This window comes from Typopeltis vanoorti, chromosome 22, assembly GCF_054136105.1.
Source record: "Typopeltis vanoorti isolate ZY-2024b chromosome 22, IOZ_Tvanoo_1.0, whole genome shotgun sequence".
In the NCBI taxonomy this organism is placed as follows: Eukaryota; Metazoa; Arthropoda; class Arachnida; order Uropygi; family Thelyphonidae; genus Typopeltis; species Typopeltis vanoorti.
The window spans coordinates 18,469,467-18,488,459 of record NC_143570.1 but is presented as its reverse complement, the minus strand read 5'-3'; the positions used below and the strand labels follow the sequence as shown (position 1 = coordinate 18,488,459).

The 18,993-nt window shown below is 34.9% G+C and overlaps 1 protein-coding gene across 1 annotated transcript in view; it reads right to left on the bottom strand.

Annotated features, from left to right (window-relative positions):
* Positions 1-18,993, bottom strand: part of Polr3B (RNA polymerase III subunit RpIII128) — a 494,506-nt gene that overhangs the window by 426,743 nt on the left and 48,770 nt on the right. Inside the window, exon 5 of the mRNA XM_090412337.1 lies at positions 16,262-16,362. Coding sequence (XP_090268463.1) covers positions 16,262-16,362 — 101 coding nt within the window. The remainder of the gene's footprint in view (positions 1-16,261; positions 16,363-18,993) is intronic.

The window sequence follows — 18,993 nt, the reverse complement described above, 5'->3', positions numbered from 1 at the left end:
TTGGATATGTTAGGTAGAAAAGTGATTTCCTTTCAGGATGACCTACTAGTGCACTCCAAGGACCTAACATCTCATAGGGAAACTTTAATAAACATTCTTCCCAGATTAGATGAGACTAAACTATCTTGAAAATGTTCTAAATGTCAATTCTTTCTGAAGGAAGTGGAATATTTAGGTCACAGAGTCAGCAAGGCTGGAATAATTCCCACCCAATCCACATAAATAATTCCCACCCAGGTAATACTCACTGCAAAAATCCCTGGGAAACAGGTTTGCTGATACATTGGCATGGTAATTTTTTATAGAAAATACCTAACTGTTCAAGACTTGTTAGATCCCTTGGTAAGGTTGATGAAAAAGGGAATTAAGTTTAAATGGGGAGATATGGAGCAGAATGCATATGATTTTTTAAACTTTGCCCCAACAAAATCATCTGTTTTGATCTATCCAAAATTTGGAGAAACATTTTTTCCTCTCCATGGATGCTTCTAATAACTACATACCTTCTGTCATCAAATAAACTTTCTACATACCTTCTGTATTACAGCAAAAGGAGGGAGATGACTAAGCTCACTGCTTTCATTAGCAGGAAGCGTTCTTCTTCAGAAGCAAATTACTCTGTCCTAGAACAGGAGGCATTGGCAATTGTTTATTATCAGGGAGAAAATCTGAGAAAATCATTTCTCAGGGAGAAAATCAGGGATTTTCTCCCTGAGAAAATTTAGGTATTTGTTATTGAGACAACATATCATTCTCAGGTCTGACCACCAACCACTTTTCTTTTTGTCTTCCATGAAAGAAAAAAACCAGCAGGTAATTAGATGGACCCTAGAACTGTAAGAATATGACACTGACATTAAGTATAGCCCCAGTAAGAAAAATGTAGTGGCAGACTATCAGTCAAGATCTTTAGATTCAGACACAGAAGAAAATACTCCCTGGGATTGAACTGAAGCTGAGGATCAAATAAATAAGATAGGGAGAAATGGACAAAATCACGAGTAAACCACCTAACTGTCAAACCTGGAAAAAATCCCTCATAATTGAGGCCCAGAAGAAACATCCAGTCTGGAAAGATATATATGAAAAGGTTAGAGGAGGTGAACAAGTCCTTGAAGAATTCTCCTTCCTTCAAAACCTCCATATAGATGATGGATTGGTTCTTTCCAGACAAGAAAATGAAGGCAAATTGAAACAAAAAATCCTAGTCCCGGCAATAATGAAACCTTGGATTCTCTACACATTCCATGATTCTGACCTGACTGGTCATCAGGGATTTGACAGGACTTAGAACAGAAGCAGAGACAGGTACTTTTGGAAGGGAATGAGAAGTGACATTAACTTATATGTAACTCATATGTGCTTTATAACCGTTTCCTGTCCCTATAAAATCATTTCAAGCTGTTGCCACTGATATAATCTGACCCTTGCGCACAATAAAGAAGGGAAATAAATTTATCCTGGTGGCAATTGACATCACGGTTCCCAGAAGCAACAACCATGAAAGATCAAACTGCAAGAACTGTGGTAAATAAATTCTTCAAACTAATGATTTCGAGATATGGAACACCTCAAAAAAAAAAACACTCTTATATGACGAAGGTGCTAATTTTATGGCAGAAATAATGTTGCAGCTTTGTAAACTGTTAAAGATGAAGGAATTGTTTACTACACCCTATCATCCTCAAGGAAATGGGATGTGAGAGACTTCACAAAACTCTGAAACACACAGTTTCAAAGTTAGCTGATGGCAAGGTATCAAACTGGGGATCCTTACTTATCTCATGCTTTGTTTGCATGTAGAACTGCAGTTCATTCAGCAATCAAGGAAAAGCCTGCCTTTGTTCTTTATGGGTTTGATCCCAACTTTCCTAACAAGTTAAGATATACACATGTCAGCACAGGATTCACAGATTTTGATGAGTATCTTGAAGCAGTGGTAGAGAGAAAAATTCGTTCACTCTCATCACAGAGTCTAGCAAGACTAGCTCTCATAAAACAGAGGCATATATAAACAAGTTTAGGAAGTATAAAAATCTGAACCCTGGAAATTTGGTACTATTAGAAAATAAAATTAATCCCAAGGTGGTAAACCGGGCAAAAAAAAAAAAAAAGCATCTGGTCCATATAGGATTTTGGAGAAATTATCCCCAGTAAACTTCAAAATCCAAGATGTAAAAAATCTAACGAGGATATTAATCGTACAGTCGGAGAGATTGATTGTACATGTTAAGGAACAATCTTAATATGCCTGGGAGCCTGGGAGACAATCCAGATAAGATTTTGGGAAGATGAAAATTTTCCCAACCAAAACAAACAGAGAGAGAGTCAAGTTTGATGGGAATAAGAAAAGATTCCAATCAAAACATTCTGAGAATTCTAGGAAATTGAGCCAGAAGAAACATGAGTCAGATAGTAGTTTTTCTAGGCAATACTACCCTACAACTAATCAAAAAAAAAAAAAAAAGTAGATCGAGTTAAGCGCCTTGATAGTAATAGAAATAATTCCACCTCAAAGAAGTGTGTATGACAATGCTAAAGGGACTGATTCTTTTAAGTCAAATACTGAAGATCATGCTCCTGAAAGAGTTAGTGCAGAATAACAAACACTAAAATAAATGGGCATGGGCTGATGATGTACAATTTAAGGACAAGAGAGTATACCAGCAAAAGGTACAACTGGGAAAAAAAAAAAAAAAAAGGGGGGGGGGGGAGTGAATGAAACAAGAAGTAAGACACCTAAATAACAAGACTAAGAAAATCCATTATGAAGATGATTCAGACTAAGCTTAAGACCTATAAGACAAAAATAACTGTTAATAAAATAAGAAAACAAATCACCTTAATTCTAATAAGCCAGCAACTTGTGAGATTAAAATTAATCCTAAAGAGTGTAGTGAGTCTAATTCTAAGAATAGTGAAGGTCACTCCTGAAGGCATGGGATGGAAAAAAATAATAAAAATTTTTTGAGAAAGATTAAGCCTTTTGTAAAATCTCTCATGATATGTACTTATCGTTTGCTTTTACATGTTTTTCTAAGGAGATTGCACTTAGAGAGATGTCAATTTTGTCTGTAATAATCTTGTATTTGTAATAACTTAACCATGAGCCTTTTGTTAAAATAATGTGGTGCATGACATCATTATGTAATACTGTTTAATCCATGTCTATATATGGCAATTTGAAAAAGACACAAAGTATGACATCAACATGTTCGGACATGACCATATATGGAAGTTTTGAGAGATGCATACAATGGAAGTCTGGGCCTTTATAAGGCAAAATGCCAAGAAGGACTTTGTCTTAGTTTCAAACTTCTCTTGCCTGGGTCTGCTGCCACGTGAGGTCCAATGTTGATAATCAAGAGGGAAGGGTCATAAGTCTTAAGTTTCTCAATCTCTCTTACCTGGGTCCACCTCCATGAGAAATATTATGCTGATTATTGTTGTCAGGACGTCTTGCTAGGGAAAAGACATATTTTCTTCTTCTTTTCCATGGGATCCTTTTTAATCTCCCTCATGTAGCATATAATATTATTCCTCCTGTCTCACTGAAGTATAAATATTTTTACCTCTTGCAGTTCTATTTGATGCACAATATTTCTTAACATTGCTGCCATGTTAAGGGTCTTAAAGGGCATAGAAAAATCGACGACTAGGACGAAGAAGAAATTTGGCAGGAAATCAAGAACGAGCAGCAGAAGCTGAATGAGAATTGTAAGTACTTATGTATGTGATAATTCCAAACAAGAATGTACATCAAGTGAGTCTGTTTATGGGTACAATAAAATAATATAAATTGATATTGAATTAAGGTATGCTTTATTGTCAGTTAGTGTATATATGACTATCAGGATATTCTAGATTGTGATTTAGCTTTAAAGGAAAAAAGTTAGAACTAAGTTTGAATTAGGAAGAATTGAAAATAACAAAGAAATGTAATGCAATTGTATATATATATATATATATATATATATATATGTTAATGTGAATCAAACTGTGTAAATATTCCTTTTGATTTAATTAAATGGTTTGTGAACAACACAGACTGATCTGTGAATGCACTATACTGAAAATTTCAAACCTGCATAAGATAAAGTTTAGGTGATCAATAATCAAGCCACGACCAATTAAAGGTAAAGATTAACATAAGTGGGGAATGCTAACAATATCTGCTTTGTCTTTAGTTTAAAATCTTATAATTTCACACTCAATACAGAGTCTAATTGGTGCAGTCGTAAAACAAATAAATTTGTTAGACTATAGATAGAGCATGAGAACATAAGATCTAGTAGGAATATAAAAGGCGGCAGTCGACCATTTAAGACATCTCATGAAGTTTAATCAAAGAACAAAAAAAGAAAAAGCAGGATTGAGAAATACGTAATAGAAATACAGAATTTTTTAACAGTACTGTTAAGATTATTAATTTCTGTAAAGAGATTGTTTTCGTACCAAGTGCTTATTAATTACGCAAGGGTTCAATTCCGATTGATGTGATGACTTTTAACTATTTCTTTTAGAATCCGTAAAATCACTGACTCAACAGCAAAAGAAAAAATATATGCATTTAATTAATGAAAATAAAACAATATATATACGTGAAATAAAATTACATAACTACAAAAATAACTGGATCCAAGGCCTTCTAAAATAAATCTACACTTTAGAGATTTTCATGTCCAAAAATATTAAAATCATTGATTCTCTGACTCATTCTATTATTGTATTATTTAACATATACTTAATCACACCTACCAGACAAAAACACATTGTTTTCACAACAAAAATGTTCATCCATCAGTTTCTTTGTTAGGCCCTTTCCAAAAATCTAAAATCTTCTTTTCCATATCCTTTTTTATCTCCTTATGTAGCATGCAATATTATTCCTCCTATCTCACTGAAGTATAAATATTCTTATGTCTTTCAGTTCTATTTGATGCACAATTTACAAATCTTTTTTTACCAGAGAAAAACGTTTCTTCTACTACTTCATGAACAATACATCTAAGTGAGACTCTTCGTGTTAAGCCACTTTACAGCTGTAAATTTCATCATCATCGTTGTCATCATCAAATTCCTGACATGTACCCTCAAGGGGTGTACAGGATATAACAGTTTTACATGAAAAATTTACATCATTACTAACTTCCTACCTACAATTTTGCTCCAAATCACTCAAGTTACTTGTCAAGACTCCAACATTATCAGATTTTATATTTCTATCATCTAAGGCACTTTGTACCGTACCAATCCAACTATATCTTGGTCTTCCTCTGGGTCGTTTTCCTGCCAACCTGGCAGAGAACACTAGTTTTGCTAATCTTTCCTCGTGCATTCTGTTCAAGTGACCATACCACCTGAGATTAGCTCTGCTAACACATTCCTGGATGCTGACAATGTCAAGTTCTTTCCTAATATCCTCATTTTTAATATGATATTGCCATTGATGCCATCTGTTCATGCCTCTAATCTTTCTCAGGACTCTCATATCTGTGGTCTCTAGTCTTTGGTCATGTGTTTTACTTCTGACCCAGCTCTCAGATCCATAAGTTAAAACTGGTTTGAACACTGTCTTGTATACAGCTAATTTAGTGTTCCAACTAATTTCTCTTTTATTCCATAAGAATTTATTCAACTGACTTCCTACCATACCAACTTTGTTGATTCTGTTGTCTATTTCCATATTTAATTTACCATCTTCACTAAAAATCGTGCCTAAGTAGCTGAAATGTTTTATTTGTTCCACAGGTTCGTCATTCAAAACACAGTTGACATTTTCAACAATTGTACCTATTTTCATTGTCTTTGTCTTTTTATTGCTGACCTTCATACCATATCTATTACAACAGTTATTCAATTTAGTCAGGGAATCTTGCAAACTTGTAGCGGATTTATTTAGAAGTATAACATCGTCTGCATAACGCAAAGAGCTGACATTAACATCTCCAATTCTGATATCATGTTTAATACCACTTTCCTTCATAATGTGATCCATATAGATAATGAATAACAGAGGGGATAACGTACATCCTTATCTCACACTGATTTAACATTAAACCATCTTCCTGTACTTCCTTCAATTCTAACTGCTGACTTACAACTCAAATAAAGACTAAGTATTGATTGATATAATGCCCCATTGATACCACACATCTGTAGCGTTTTGAATAGCTTCTCTCCTCACACCTTGTCATATGCCTTTTCCAGATCTACAAAACTTAAATACAGGATCTTTGTTATATATGCATGACTTCTCAACTATTTGTCATAAAGTGAAAATCTGATCCTGAAAGCCTCTATTTGGCCTGAATCCAGCTTGTTTTTCACCAATCTTTTCTTCCACAATTCATACCAACCATTTGTCAAGTATACTGGCATAAATCTTGCCCAGAACACTCAGTAGGGAAACACCTCTGTAATTCTCACATTCAGTTTTATTTCGCTTTTTATATATGGGTACTATGAGAGCTCTACTCCACTCATCAGGAATTCTTCACTCTGTCCAGGCCTTCTGAACTATGCAGTGCAGTCACTGTAAGACCTTTTATACCACCATACTTCAGCTTTTCTGGTCGAATATCATCTACTCCTGCTGTCTTTCCACATTTCAAGCCTTTGATGGCTTTTTCTACTTCAAGTATGGATATGAATTCTTGACTGTATGCCTGTTGAGTGTTTATTACCACTGTGTTAACAATGCTTGTTTCATTTAGCAATTTTTCGAAGTAATTACTCCATACTTCAAGGATATCTTTTTCTCCCGTTTTCATATCACTTTTACCATCTCTAACTCCTTTCACAGCACTCTTTTCTCCATTTCTAAGCTTCTTCAACAACCTCCAGAATATCTTACCACCACACCGTCTTGATATTTATTTTCTATGTTCTTGCCAAAGTCCTCCCATGACTTTTGTTTAGCTAGTTTTACACAGTGTTCAGCTTTCTTACATTTGTCTCTGTATTCACCAAGAGCAAAAACTGACTTATTTGCCGGGAACTTTTGTTGATATGATTTCTTCTTTTCCTTCACTGCCTCTTTAACTTCTTGTGTCCACCATGGAGTACTGATTTTTCTATCCTTGCAGACAACCTCACCACATGCCTCTCTAGCTGAATCAGTCTCAGGATTTTCTTCAAGGTTTGCCACTGAATCTCCAAGGTTTGGTTCTTGTTCTCAAACTCTTTCATTTTTTCTTCAATAATCTTTGTGTATTTTAGTCTACAGTTCACATCTGAGAGCTGCTCAGCTTTTATTCGCTTTAAAACTTTCTTACATGTCATTCTTTTCAATATGAAATTCAATTTTATCCTGCTCAAGACTAAATACTGATCACTTCCAATTTCAAATCCTCTGTACACTCTGGTGTCCTGCACCAGGGAGAAAACACCAGGGAGAAAAGTCTCATTGACTATGTTATCAACAATAACATAGTCAATGACACTTTTCTTATTCCTTGCCGCTTCTCTCCATGTGAATTTGCGCACATTTTTATGTTGGAACATGGTGTTAGTAATAACCAGTCCATGTCCTGAGCAGAAATTCAACAGGTATTTGCCATTATTATTAGCTTTGCTCTTTTCTCCAAATTTTCCCAAAATATTTTTGTATGTCTCACAATCATTTCCTACTCTGCTATTTAGATCTCCAACAAGGACCAACTTTTCCTTTTTCATTGTGTCAGTTGCTTTTTCTAAAGCATCTAAAAATTCCTCCACTTCTACCTTAGTAGAACCTTCTGTGGGAACATAGGCACAAATAAGTCTCTCGTCCAGGTCCCTATTCTCATATTTGCCCACATTACTCTACTTGAGACTGACTGCCATTCAAGAAGATTAGCCTCGTATTTTGTGTTGAATACTATGGCTACTCCTTCTTTTCCTTGATTGTCATTGCCTGAATATAACATTTTGTATTTATTGCTCAGAAAGATCTCACCAGTTTTGGTCTTTTTTGTTTCAGTCACCCCATTATGTCGATCTGGTACTTATCTAATTCCTCAGCTAGCTCCATTTCTTTGCCATTCAGGCTTCTTATGTTGATAGTACTGATCTTTAACTCTGGTGATGCTGAGTTGGGGGTGTGCTTTCAGATTTGTTCCAGTAGCTGACTTTTCGCTGTTCGCCCTGGTTCCCTGGCGAAAACAATGGGAGCCTTGTTTAACCGGGCGACGTCCCCAGCCGCCATGAAATTTTGTCATGTACCATCATTTTGTATATTAGTTTAAGCCAATAAGAATACAATTTGGACGGCTAAATCCTAAATTGCCAGCCTCATTCGTTCAGTATGCAGGTAGATATCCAACAGGGTGCACCACGAGAAAATGAGGATTAGACATTAGGTCAGAAGCTCTGATCGGTTCTCTGCATTCCTTTAAAGGCTATGTGGAGGTCTCCTCTCAGTTATACAGTTTTGACCCTTAAGCACCCTGTTTCAAATCCAGTGTCGTTAAGAAAGAAGATGAACCTAACCTGTCCAGTCAGCGTTTCCTCAAATATTCAATTAGAACATAGATTACAATATCTTCTTTTATTTATTAAATAGCTGTTGACAGTCTCAACTCCTCCAGTTTAAAGACTAAACTCACCGTTCTACAATTCGATAGACTATTAATAAACTATTAATATTCTCCCGACTGTCATGTAAAACTTTAACTTTCTAAGAACAAAATTCTCTGGTTACCATTCTCATTAGCTCTCTAATTGTTTTCCTCATTACCCCGATACTGAACGCTCTCTGTCAGCTGCCAATCACCCATCAATCTCCTCGGCAAGCATGAACACTCCATGTAAATGGCAAGCAAGAAGTTAGATATAATGGCTGACACGTTGTCTCCGTTAGCGTAAACAGAATGTATAAACAAACCACCACAAATACCTCAACACTTAACAATTTTAAATTACAAGAAAAAAAATTGAAAGTAAAACAACTATCAGAATCTAGTAAGTATATCAAATTGAAATGGTTTACATTTCATTTTGACAATAATAATATCAATAACGGGCACATCGCAAGTGCCGATGCATGTGTTATGCCCGTTATTGATATTATTATTGTCAAAATGAAATGTAAACCATTTGAATTTGATATACTTACTAGATTCTGATAGTTGTTTTACTTTCAATTTTTTTTCTTGTAATTTAAAATTGTTAAGTGTTGAGGTATTTGTGGTGGTTTGTTTATACATTCTGTTTACGCTAACAGAGACAACTTTCTCCAAGTTGATTGGAGAAAGTATTGCTCACTGAAAGATTGGAGGTACTGTAAAACTAATGTTATATTACAATAGAGAAACAATTGATAAAAGATTCATAACTAAATTATGATTATTTTTACAGTACCTCCAATCTTTCAGTAAGCAATACTTTCTCCAATCAACTCTAAAGCCATTCAAATGCAATCCGTACAAGTAATCTTGCCCATCAAATTCACTACATACATCAACAAACTCATTTCTCTACACACACATCAGTCCTCTTGCACAATCTTCTCATTGACTTATTTGCAATCATGGCTCTTCTTAATTCAGTCCTATACTTCAGTGGCAAACTCTCTAATTCTTCTTTTTTGCTTCTTTCTGAAACCTTTCATATCTTCTTTCACTGCACATTTCTTGTCTTGCAAATCATCTGTGTCTATCAAACAACTCTTTTTACTTCTCTCTCTCTCTACATGCCAACAGCTTCACTAACATCCTTGATTTCTGCACCAAGGAAACATGCTTTTGTCATATCCTCATCAAGTATCCCTTACTCCCAGTTTCTTGTTCTTTCATACTCTTCTCGTTAACTTTTTTTCATCCTCCTCCTCCCTGATGCTCACACAACAAATGTTTCTAAATTTGCTCGAGCTCGTGTTTTTGTCCTATGAAAGACTGCATGTAAGCACACTACTGCTCTTCTCACTGACACCTCATCACTCACATTACCCTCAACCACTTTTTTCATATTCATTTATAGATGCGAACTATAACTACATTCTCGCTTTCATGCATTATATCATTAACATTCCTTACTTCATTCTTCAGCTTTCAATATGTCTCACAATTCTTAAGTTCTTTCTCAAGAAGGTTCTTTCTTAACTTTCTTAGCATTAACAAAGTTCTTGCTGTTCTTAAACTTGGGAAACGAGCTATCACTAATGTAATATATTTTTTCAAAGTGTGAAATTTTATTTTCAAAACTAAGAAGTATTAACTGCTACCATGTTGTGTTTCAGTCACTGATAACACAAAGTGTTTCAAATTTTAAATGATTGTTTTTGTTTTAAATCAGAAATGGATGCAGTGTAGCTTCTGCATTTACTCAGAGAAATAACTGCACTTCATCCTGCATCACAAAGGTAGTGTTCCAAAAGATCTTAGGGGATCCTTTCACAACTAAAAAAGAAGACATTATTTCAGAAGAACTAATGTCTTCTTTTTTAGTTTTTAAACTCAAACTGATTTTTGTAATAAAATGAATTTTGTAATCAACTTTGCCTTGAAATAAACCAAAAACTCCTTCATAGTTTTCACTACAGTGAAAAGTTCAAGTCAGTCATTTGACAGCCACTAGTCATGTTTAATTTCAGTCAACATCTCATCCTCATCACAAATTTCTCTATGATATAGACTGTAGAAGAAATGGTGTGTAATTTATATGTGTGTGTGTGTGTGTGTGTGTGTGTGTGTGTGGAGTGAATTTGATGGATAAAAGGACCTGTATACGCCTGATGAACTGCAGTTGAATGGTTTTGGAGTTAGATGATGCTTGGAAAAGTGTGGTTCAGTGAGGGTTTAGAAGTGCAAAACCAGGGAAACTAGAAAAATTAGGGGGAGAAGCAATCAGGCATGTCTCTAGCCACCTCTGGGACAAATAAGTGCGAGTGCAGGAATGACTGTGAGGAAATAGCCACCTCTGGGATAAATGAGTATGAGTGCAGGAATAATTGTGATGAACTGGGTATACAATTAATATTATTATTATTACATCACACCTCCAGGGAGTCCAAAGACTCATCGAGGGAGGGCATGTACTCTACATCTCACTACTCCACCAATCTTTATCATCTAACACCAACGGCATCTACCACCGACTACCACCACTAATACTTTCACAGACAATCACAAACATCCATGCCCATGGCAGGATTCGAACCTGCAGCCTTTTGGCTGGAAAGCAGATACGCTAACCACTCGGCCAACCAGGTCGGAACAGTTTCCCAGGTTTCAAATCTGAATAGGCTAGTAATGACATTATGTAACGGTAACTGCAGGGCCCAAGGAGATGTTGAAATGCATGCACATGAATGCATATGCATTTTAACTTAGCTAATTTAGCAAAAATTAGTTAGAGGAGTTTTTGCCATTGGTCAGCTCGACTTGACCAAAAATTATTAGCATTGGTGAGACCTGGTTGCCGGTTCTGATGTAGTTACAGGAATAGAATGCAACAGATATAATATTTTCAGAGAAGACAGAAGAAACAGGGGAGGAGGAGTGTTATTAATGATAGCTGAACTTCGAACAACAAAAGTCAAGAAAGATTGTAGATCTGAGGGAAATGGTTCATTTGAGACTGTCTGGTATGAGATAGAGGCCAATATAACAAAATATATCACTGGTTGCTGATATAGATATAGGGATCCAGAAGATATGATGATATGCATCAGTAGATTAACACAATGAGAGCAGGAAAAGCAATTATCATTGAAGATTTCAACTATGGGAATATAGATTGGAAGGTGGAAAGGGATAATTACCTGAAACAGCACTTGACGGAGAGGACTTGAGAGTGTTAATTCTAGTAAAAAGCAGCAAAAGATCTACCTATAACTACATTTGCAACTCTACCTCCAATTGGGGAAAGTAATCATGCAGTCTTGTCCTGGAAGGTTGCTCAACATGGGAATTTTCAATCAAGAAATAGTTTATGTGAAACTACAAAGCTGCCGATTATGACAAACTTAGGAAGCAACCTGGAACAGTGGCATATCATAAGAAGCTACGTGAAATGAATGTTATTAGTGCATGGGAAAATGTCATTGTTTAAGGGATTGTTTAAGCAATACAGGATCGGACTGCATACCTAAGGTCAGGAGGATAAAGCAGAGTAGGGATTAAAAGGATGACTAGCAATACAAAGCAGGAGCTGCAAAAAAGAAAGCATTGTGGAAGGAATATAAACAAAAAGATAATCAACATGCTCATGAGCAATATAAAGCACAAGCAAGAGAGAGAGAGAGATAACAAGCAAGGTAAGGAAGGCTAAGTAGACCAAAGTGAATCCAAAAGACTTTTTTTTCTATGTAGCAAGTAAGAGAAAGAATGATTATGAAAAGATAACTTTACTAAGTGCTGATGGTAGAAGAAACAGAAGCAGAAGAAATAGTTCAGTTACTAAGTTGCTTTGCAAAGATATATTATCCAGGTGGTAACTTTGCAGTTACTGACGTGACAGAGACTGATATGAGAATTGAGGTAGATGAACTGGAGGTACTCAGTATGTTGGAAATATCCATGCAAATAGCGGTGGGGCTGGAGAGTATGTCAGCTTGTATGCTGCAAGAATGAGCAAGTGACCTGGCAGTACCTCTGATTAAGTTGTTTAGTCCAAGTCTTAGCTCTGGCAAGGATCCAAGGGAGTGGAAAGAAAGTAAGACAGTTCCACTACATAAAGATGGCTGAAAGACAGAAGTAGAAAATTACAGACCAATTAGTATATGTGGAATGGTAGTTAAATTAGTGGAAAGTTAGTTAAAAGTAAAATTCAAGAATGGGCAGCTACCTGATGATACTGCTGGACTTTGCAAAGGCATTTGACAGAATACTATGTGGAAAATTATTACATAAGTTGGAGCAATGGGAATGGATATGAGGTTGGTAGCATGGATGGGAATGGGAGTCTGACAGATAGATAGACACAGAATGTAGTTTATGGTGGAGTGGAAGCAAGGCAAATGAAAGTGACTAGTGAAGTGCCCCAGGGCTCTATACTATGGCCACTACTCTTGAATTTGTACATTAATGATATAGCAAAAGATTTGAGGGGGTGGGGGGAATATTCAGTTGTTTGCTAATGATGCAAAACTAGGGAAGGCAATAGTTGATAAAGGTGACGTATATATTTTGCAGGATGACTTAAATAGAATGGTAGTTTGGACAAAGGTTATCAATTTAATGTTGTAAAATGTTAGGTAATGTACTTTGGGATGAAAGGGTTGCATACTTCGTATCATATTGATGATACCAGAAATCTGGGGGTGATGGTGGATAGAGATCTGAAATTCAGAGGACATATTGCAAAGGTTGGCAAAATAGCTCAGAGGATTACATGGATGTTGAACAAAACATTAACAAGTAAGTAAAGATAGGGACATTATTAGCCCTCTTTATAAGGCTATGGTTCAGCCACATGTTGACTAATGTGCAAAGATGTGGTCACCTGCATTTCTAGTGGACTGGGAGGTTGTGGAGAGGATTCAGAGATGAGTAATTAAGCTTGTAACAGATCTGTGGAATGTTCTCTATGAGGATATGATGACAGAAACTAATAAGTTACTAAAAAAATTCTATAAAATTGACACAAGAGAAATTTTTTCAATACATGAGGAGTAGGCGGGAAAACAAGGGGTCACACTTAGATGTCTAAGAGTGTGGTCAGTAAGGGTGTATGGACTAGTTTCTTTACTTGGAGAGTGGCGGAGTAGAATGGATTGCCAGAGATGGTTGTGAACAACTCAACAGTGAGTAAGTTTAAGGTGATGTATGATAGGTATTGTGCTAACGAATAATGCGAGTCTCCTGAGTCTTTTCTTTCCATGGAGTACCCATATAAATAATAATATTTAATTTCAGTCAACATCACATCCTCATCACAAATATCTCCATGCTATTTAATTTCAGTCAACATCTCATTCTCATCTGAAATTTATCTATAATGCTGACCTCAAGGCATTCCCTGCCAATGTGAAAGCATACACCTTTCCTTGGATTCATCACAAACAATCATTTTATTCAAAGGTAGATGCTCATTCAAACAGATATTCATTTTTCACATTCAGATGTATAGACTGTGCATGTGCTTCAAGTTCTTTCAAATCATAGTAATAGATGCTTTTGCTCTTTCGATTTTACTCCACTTGGAGTGAAGTTAAGTGACACAACCTTTGGCAACAAGCATAACTCTGCTTACTTCATCAACCAAAGAAAAATCTAGCTTTTTTATTATATTATCACCTAACCTATTTCCACTTTTTTGCACCCAAAAATTCGCAGTATTTCATGTTGTTGTTGTTTTTAATTAATGCTCGAAAATTTAAGTATTCACTGTAGATTTATGTATTATCTTTGCAATGGTTCAGCTTTTTGCAACAAGGTTTAAAATGTTGTACTTTTCTTCAAATATAAAGTAGCATTTGTGAGTTTCTCCTTTAATTCTTGTATTAATTCAAAATAAACTAACTGAATATAAAGAGGACTTGGTTTTTCTACATCTTCATCACTAGAATCACCAGGAACAGGTAAACCACTTTCTAATTTCCTTCTGTTCTTATCTGATATTTTTCAAACTTTTTGCTACATTTGTTCCTCTTTTAGAAAAAGTAGTTTCAGTGCAGACATTCCTGGTTAACTGATTCTAGAAGTACACACTGGCCCAAAGATTATATTGTTTCTTCTTCATCTTCTAATTCTACAGGTTTATTTAAGTTTACAAAACACTGAGTACATATAGCCTTACCTTGTACAAGTTCTATCAGTTCTGTACAAAGCTCCAAAGTGATTTCTATGATTTTGAAGCAGTTTTTAGTTTCAAATGGGTCATCCTTTCAATGTCATACAAATGAAAATTGTTGCACATTCTTCTTACAGAGATAACTTTAACATATCTAATTTCAAAATTAGGCAGGGATCACATAACCCTCAATGAACACATTATTTTATCAAAATGCTATTCTCTCTTGAAATAAAATGGAATGAAAAAAAAATTAAATTACATATCAATTTCCTACAATTAGTTGTTTGACACATCATGCACCTCTACATAAATGATAAATATTTTGTTGTTGTATTTAAGCATTCATTCTGTATATAAATGCCAATAATTTTTTAAGCATTAACTGATTTTTTACTCTCCCATTTGCTAATGTCATGTGGCACACAACTCCCAATCCTTAAAAAAAAAAAAAAACCATTTTTTGTGCAGATGAAAATAACAGAATGGGACTGATTTTGCTTTATAGCCACCTATAAAGAGTATCTCTTAAAAAAATCTCCCACATAACTCATTAGGTTTCAAATTCTGCCATTTTTTTTTTCTCGCAAACTTGGAGACAATTTTTTTTTTCATAGAAGAAAAAAAAACACTTCAGTGAAAGCGATTTGGGGCATACTTATTCCACTACATGTATAAATGAAACCCACAAAAAATCAAACTGGTGGATTCAACCTAGGGCTGCAGGGTAAGGTAAAGTACAAAATGGGGGGAAAGAGTACTTGGAACACCTAAAGCAGGTGGCTACAATATTGAAAAAAATATTGTAACCACAATTATTAAAACATTATTGTGTTTTAATAATTTTTAAAAAGTACATACTGCAGGTATTAATACAGAAATTAGACAAACTGGAAATAAGCTATGATTAATTTTAAGACCCAACAAAATTGTAAAAATTCTGTAGATTCACTGAATAAAAGTGGCCACCATAATTAATAAGATGCGAGGAAAAAAATTTAAAAATATTTTCTTACAACTAAAAAAATAGAATAATCAGATAACTTAGTTTCATCAAAATACAATACTATGCAACTTCAATTTATGTTTTATTCGATGATTTTACATGGAATGACCCAAAATCCCAATTTGTGATACAGGGCGTATGGGAAATTAGGATTTGATTTATGATGGCTCACTTAAAAACAGTTTCCAAAAGCTGAAACTAATTATGTTGTCAAAGTGGGGTTCTACTGCAAAAATATCTGGCAGATTCTGAATATGGAATTTTAGTTCTAGTTCAGCTAGAACACAGTTATTATAATGAATTATTTTGAAATGTTTTGTCAAATAGTCTAATTAAAACCAAAATTGAGGCATCTAAACAAATTTTCAAGTGCCCAAATCTTCCAGTTACATTGGAGGCACCTCAAGATGCTCAAACATTTTTTGGAAACATACCTTAAAAAAGTTATGACTAAAACAATTAAAAATTACATTTCTATTCATGCATCAATCTGGTTAATGCAATTTTTTTTTACTAATTTTCAAATGAAATATTACATACTTTCCAATCAACACATCATTTCTTGTTTTTCTCTGTTGGCCATGGGCATATTCAATATTCACTGTTATTGGTGCTGCATAAGTTATATCTCGTAAACGGCACTAAAAGCAAAAAAAATTTAAATTAACTGATTAGTATTTTAAAGTGTGCTTGTCTACATAATAAACAATATGTTAAGACATACAATAACCAGCAGTACATATCATTACAAATGTGATAACAGTGTTCAGTGACATGATTTGCAATTAATACTGAAAATTACAAAATGCAAGACAAACTTTTTTAGAATTCACATGGCCTTGCTTTATCAATAATGACCTGGATACAAAAACAGAATTGAATAAACCACTTAACCAGTTTAATTTATTCACTTCCAACAAGAACTTAGGAAATTTCACACAACATTTAAAATATTCAGCAATTCTATTCTTAGCAGATGTATTCATAACTAAAATTGAATCTACTCTATAGATATAAAATGATAAGCCTTTTTATGAAACGTTTTTTGTCAAGTTATTTGAAACGTTTTGAAACTCAGGGGCTACCCTGAGTGTCGAGTCTTCAAAATTCGAGGAGAACCGGCCTACCAGTCTGGAACTCGGGAGCAGTTGGGCGCCGTAGGCTGAGGGGGGGGGGGCTTTTGAGTTTTCAAAATTCTAGTCATCAGAATTCAAGGAGAATTGGCCTACCAGTCCGGAACTCGTGGGGTTGGGTGCAGTAGGCGTCAGAACCCTCCTTTAGAGTCTTCAAAATTTGAGTCATTAGAATTTAAGGAGAACCGGCCTACCAGTCTGGAACTCAGGGGGGAGTGACCCCCCTAGTAACAATATAAAAAAGCAACTTCAGATATATGTATCAGAATATGCATGATCCTGAAGTTCAGGTTTTAGTGGTCTTGAGTAATTTTGTTTTGGAAATCTTATTAAGAGTAAGACTGTTTTCATCAGGAAACTAGTAAAAGCAAGCTACTGAAACTCTCAGCCTCAAAAGAATTGAAGATCTATCAATAGGAAACAAGTTGAACTAACAGAATAATTAGAGAAGTACTATGTCACATAAATGACATTACCAAAATAAAGGAAGAAGACTGAAAGAGGAGTAATACTGTTAAATATTAATTACAAATATTATAATTAAGCAATACCAATCAGAAAAAGAAATAGATCTAGTATTCAACACAAAGATAAACTTTTTCAATGGCAAACAATTCCAAGTAGTAACATGAACAACTTTCATAATGGGAAACTGGATAATCAAATTAAGTTATGCATATGGAACAAGAGACTAAGGAAGGTATAGAAGAATTTGACTTGAGATGGCAGCTAAAAAAAAAAAAAGCTGGTTCTTGTTGGATATCTATACAGAAGACATACATTTGTTTTGGGAAAATCTGAAGAAAATATTGCAAAGTTAATAAAAATAGTGTAAGTAATTGCTTGATTTCTGACCAGAATATGGACCAGTCATTACAACACCATGTCCAAGCATAAATTCTTATGGAGAGAAGACAAACAAAACAGTAAGTCTTACTGACTATGTTATTAGGACATGAGCATACAGAGGATTTGAAATAGGAAATCAGTTTTGAGCAGAATAAAATTGAATATCACATTAAAAAGAAAATTGTGTGAGAGTTTAAAAAGAATCAAAGTTGAGCAGCTTTCAGGGGTGACTTTAGACTCAAATGTATAAATGTTATTTTAGAGAAAAAAAAAAAAGAAAAGAGTTTGAAAACAAGAACCAATCCTTGGAGACAGAGTAGCAAAAACCTGAAGAAAAAACAGAGACTGATTCAGCCAGAGAAACACGAGATGAAGTTGCCTGCAAGGATAGAAAATTTTATTTAATTTAAAGTTGCAAAGATAAAAAAGTATTCTTAGAAAAGAAGAAATTATATCAAAAGTTTCCATATTTCATATGCATATTTACTAAAAATTGTGCCTAGGTAGCTGAAATGTTTTATTTATTCTATAAATTCTCAAATTCTGAATGCAGCTGATTTTTCAATGCTTCCACTTATTCTCATTGCCTTGGTCCTTTTTATTGCTGATTTTCATGCCATATTTATTACAGCAGTTATTCACTTTAGTCAGGCCTGCAGATATGTACTGGATTTATCATCATCATCAAATTCCTGCCATGTACCCTCAAGGGGTATACAGGATATGACAGTACTACATGAAAAAATTACATCATTACTAACTTCCTATCTACAATTTTCCTCCAAATCAGTCTGTTACTTGTCAAGACTCCAACATTATCAGATCTTATATTTCTATCGTCTAAGGCACTTTGTACCGTATCAATCCACCTATATCATGGTCTTCCTCTGGGTCGTTTTCCTGCCAACCTGGCAGAGAACACTTGTTTTGCTAATTTTTCCTCTCCCAATCTATTTAAGTGACCATACCACCTGAGATTAGCTCTGCTAATGCATTCCTGGATGCTGACAATGTCAAGTTCTTTCCTAATATCCTCATTTTTAATATGATATTGCCATTGATGCCATCTGTTCATGCCTCTAATCTTTCTCAGGACTCTCATATCTGCAGTCTCTAGTCTTTGGTCAAGTGTTTTACTTCTGACCCAGCTCTCAGATCCATAAGTTAAAACTGGTTTGAACACTGTCTTGTATACAGCTAATTTAGTGTTCCGACTAATTTCTCTCTTATTCCATATGAATTTATTCAATTGACATCCAACCATACCAGCTTTGCTGATTCTGTTGTCTA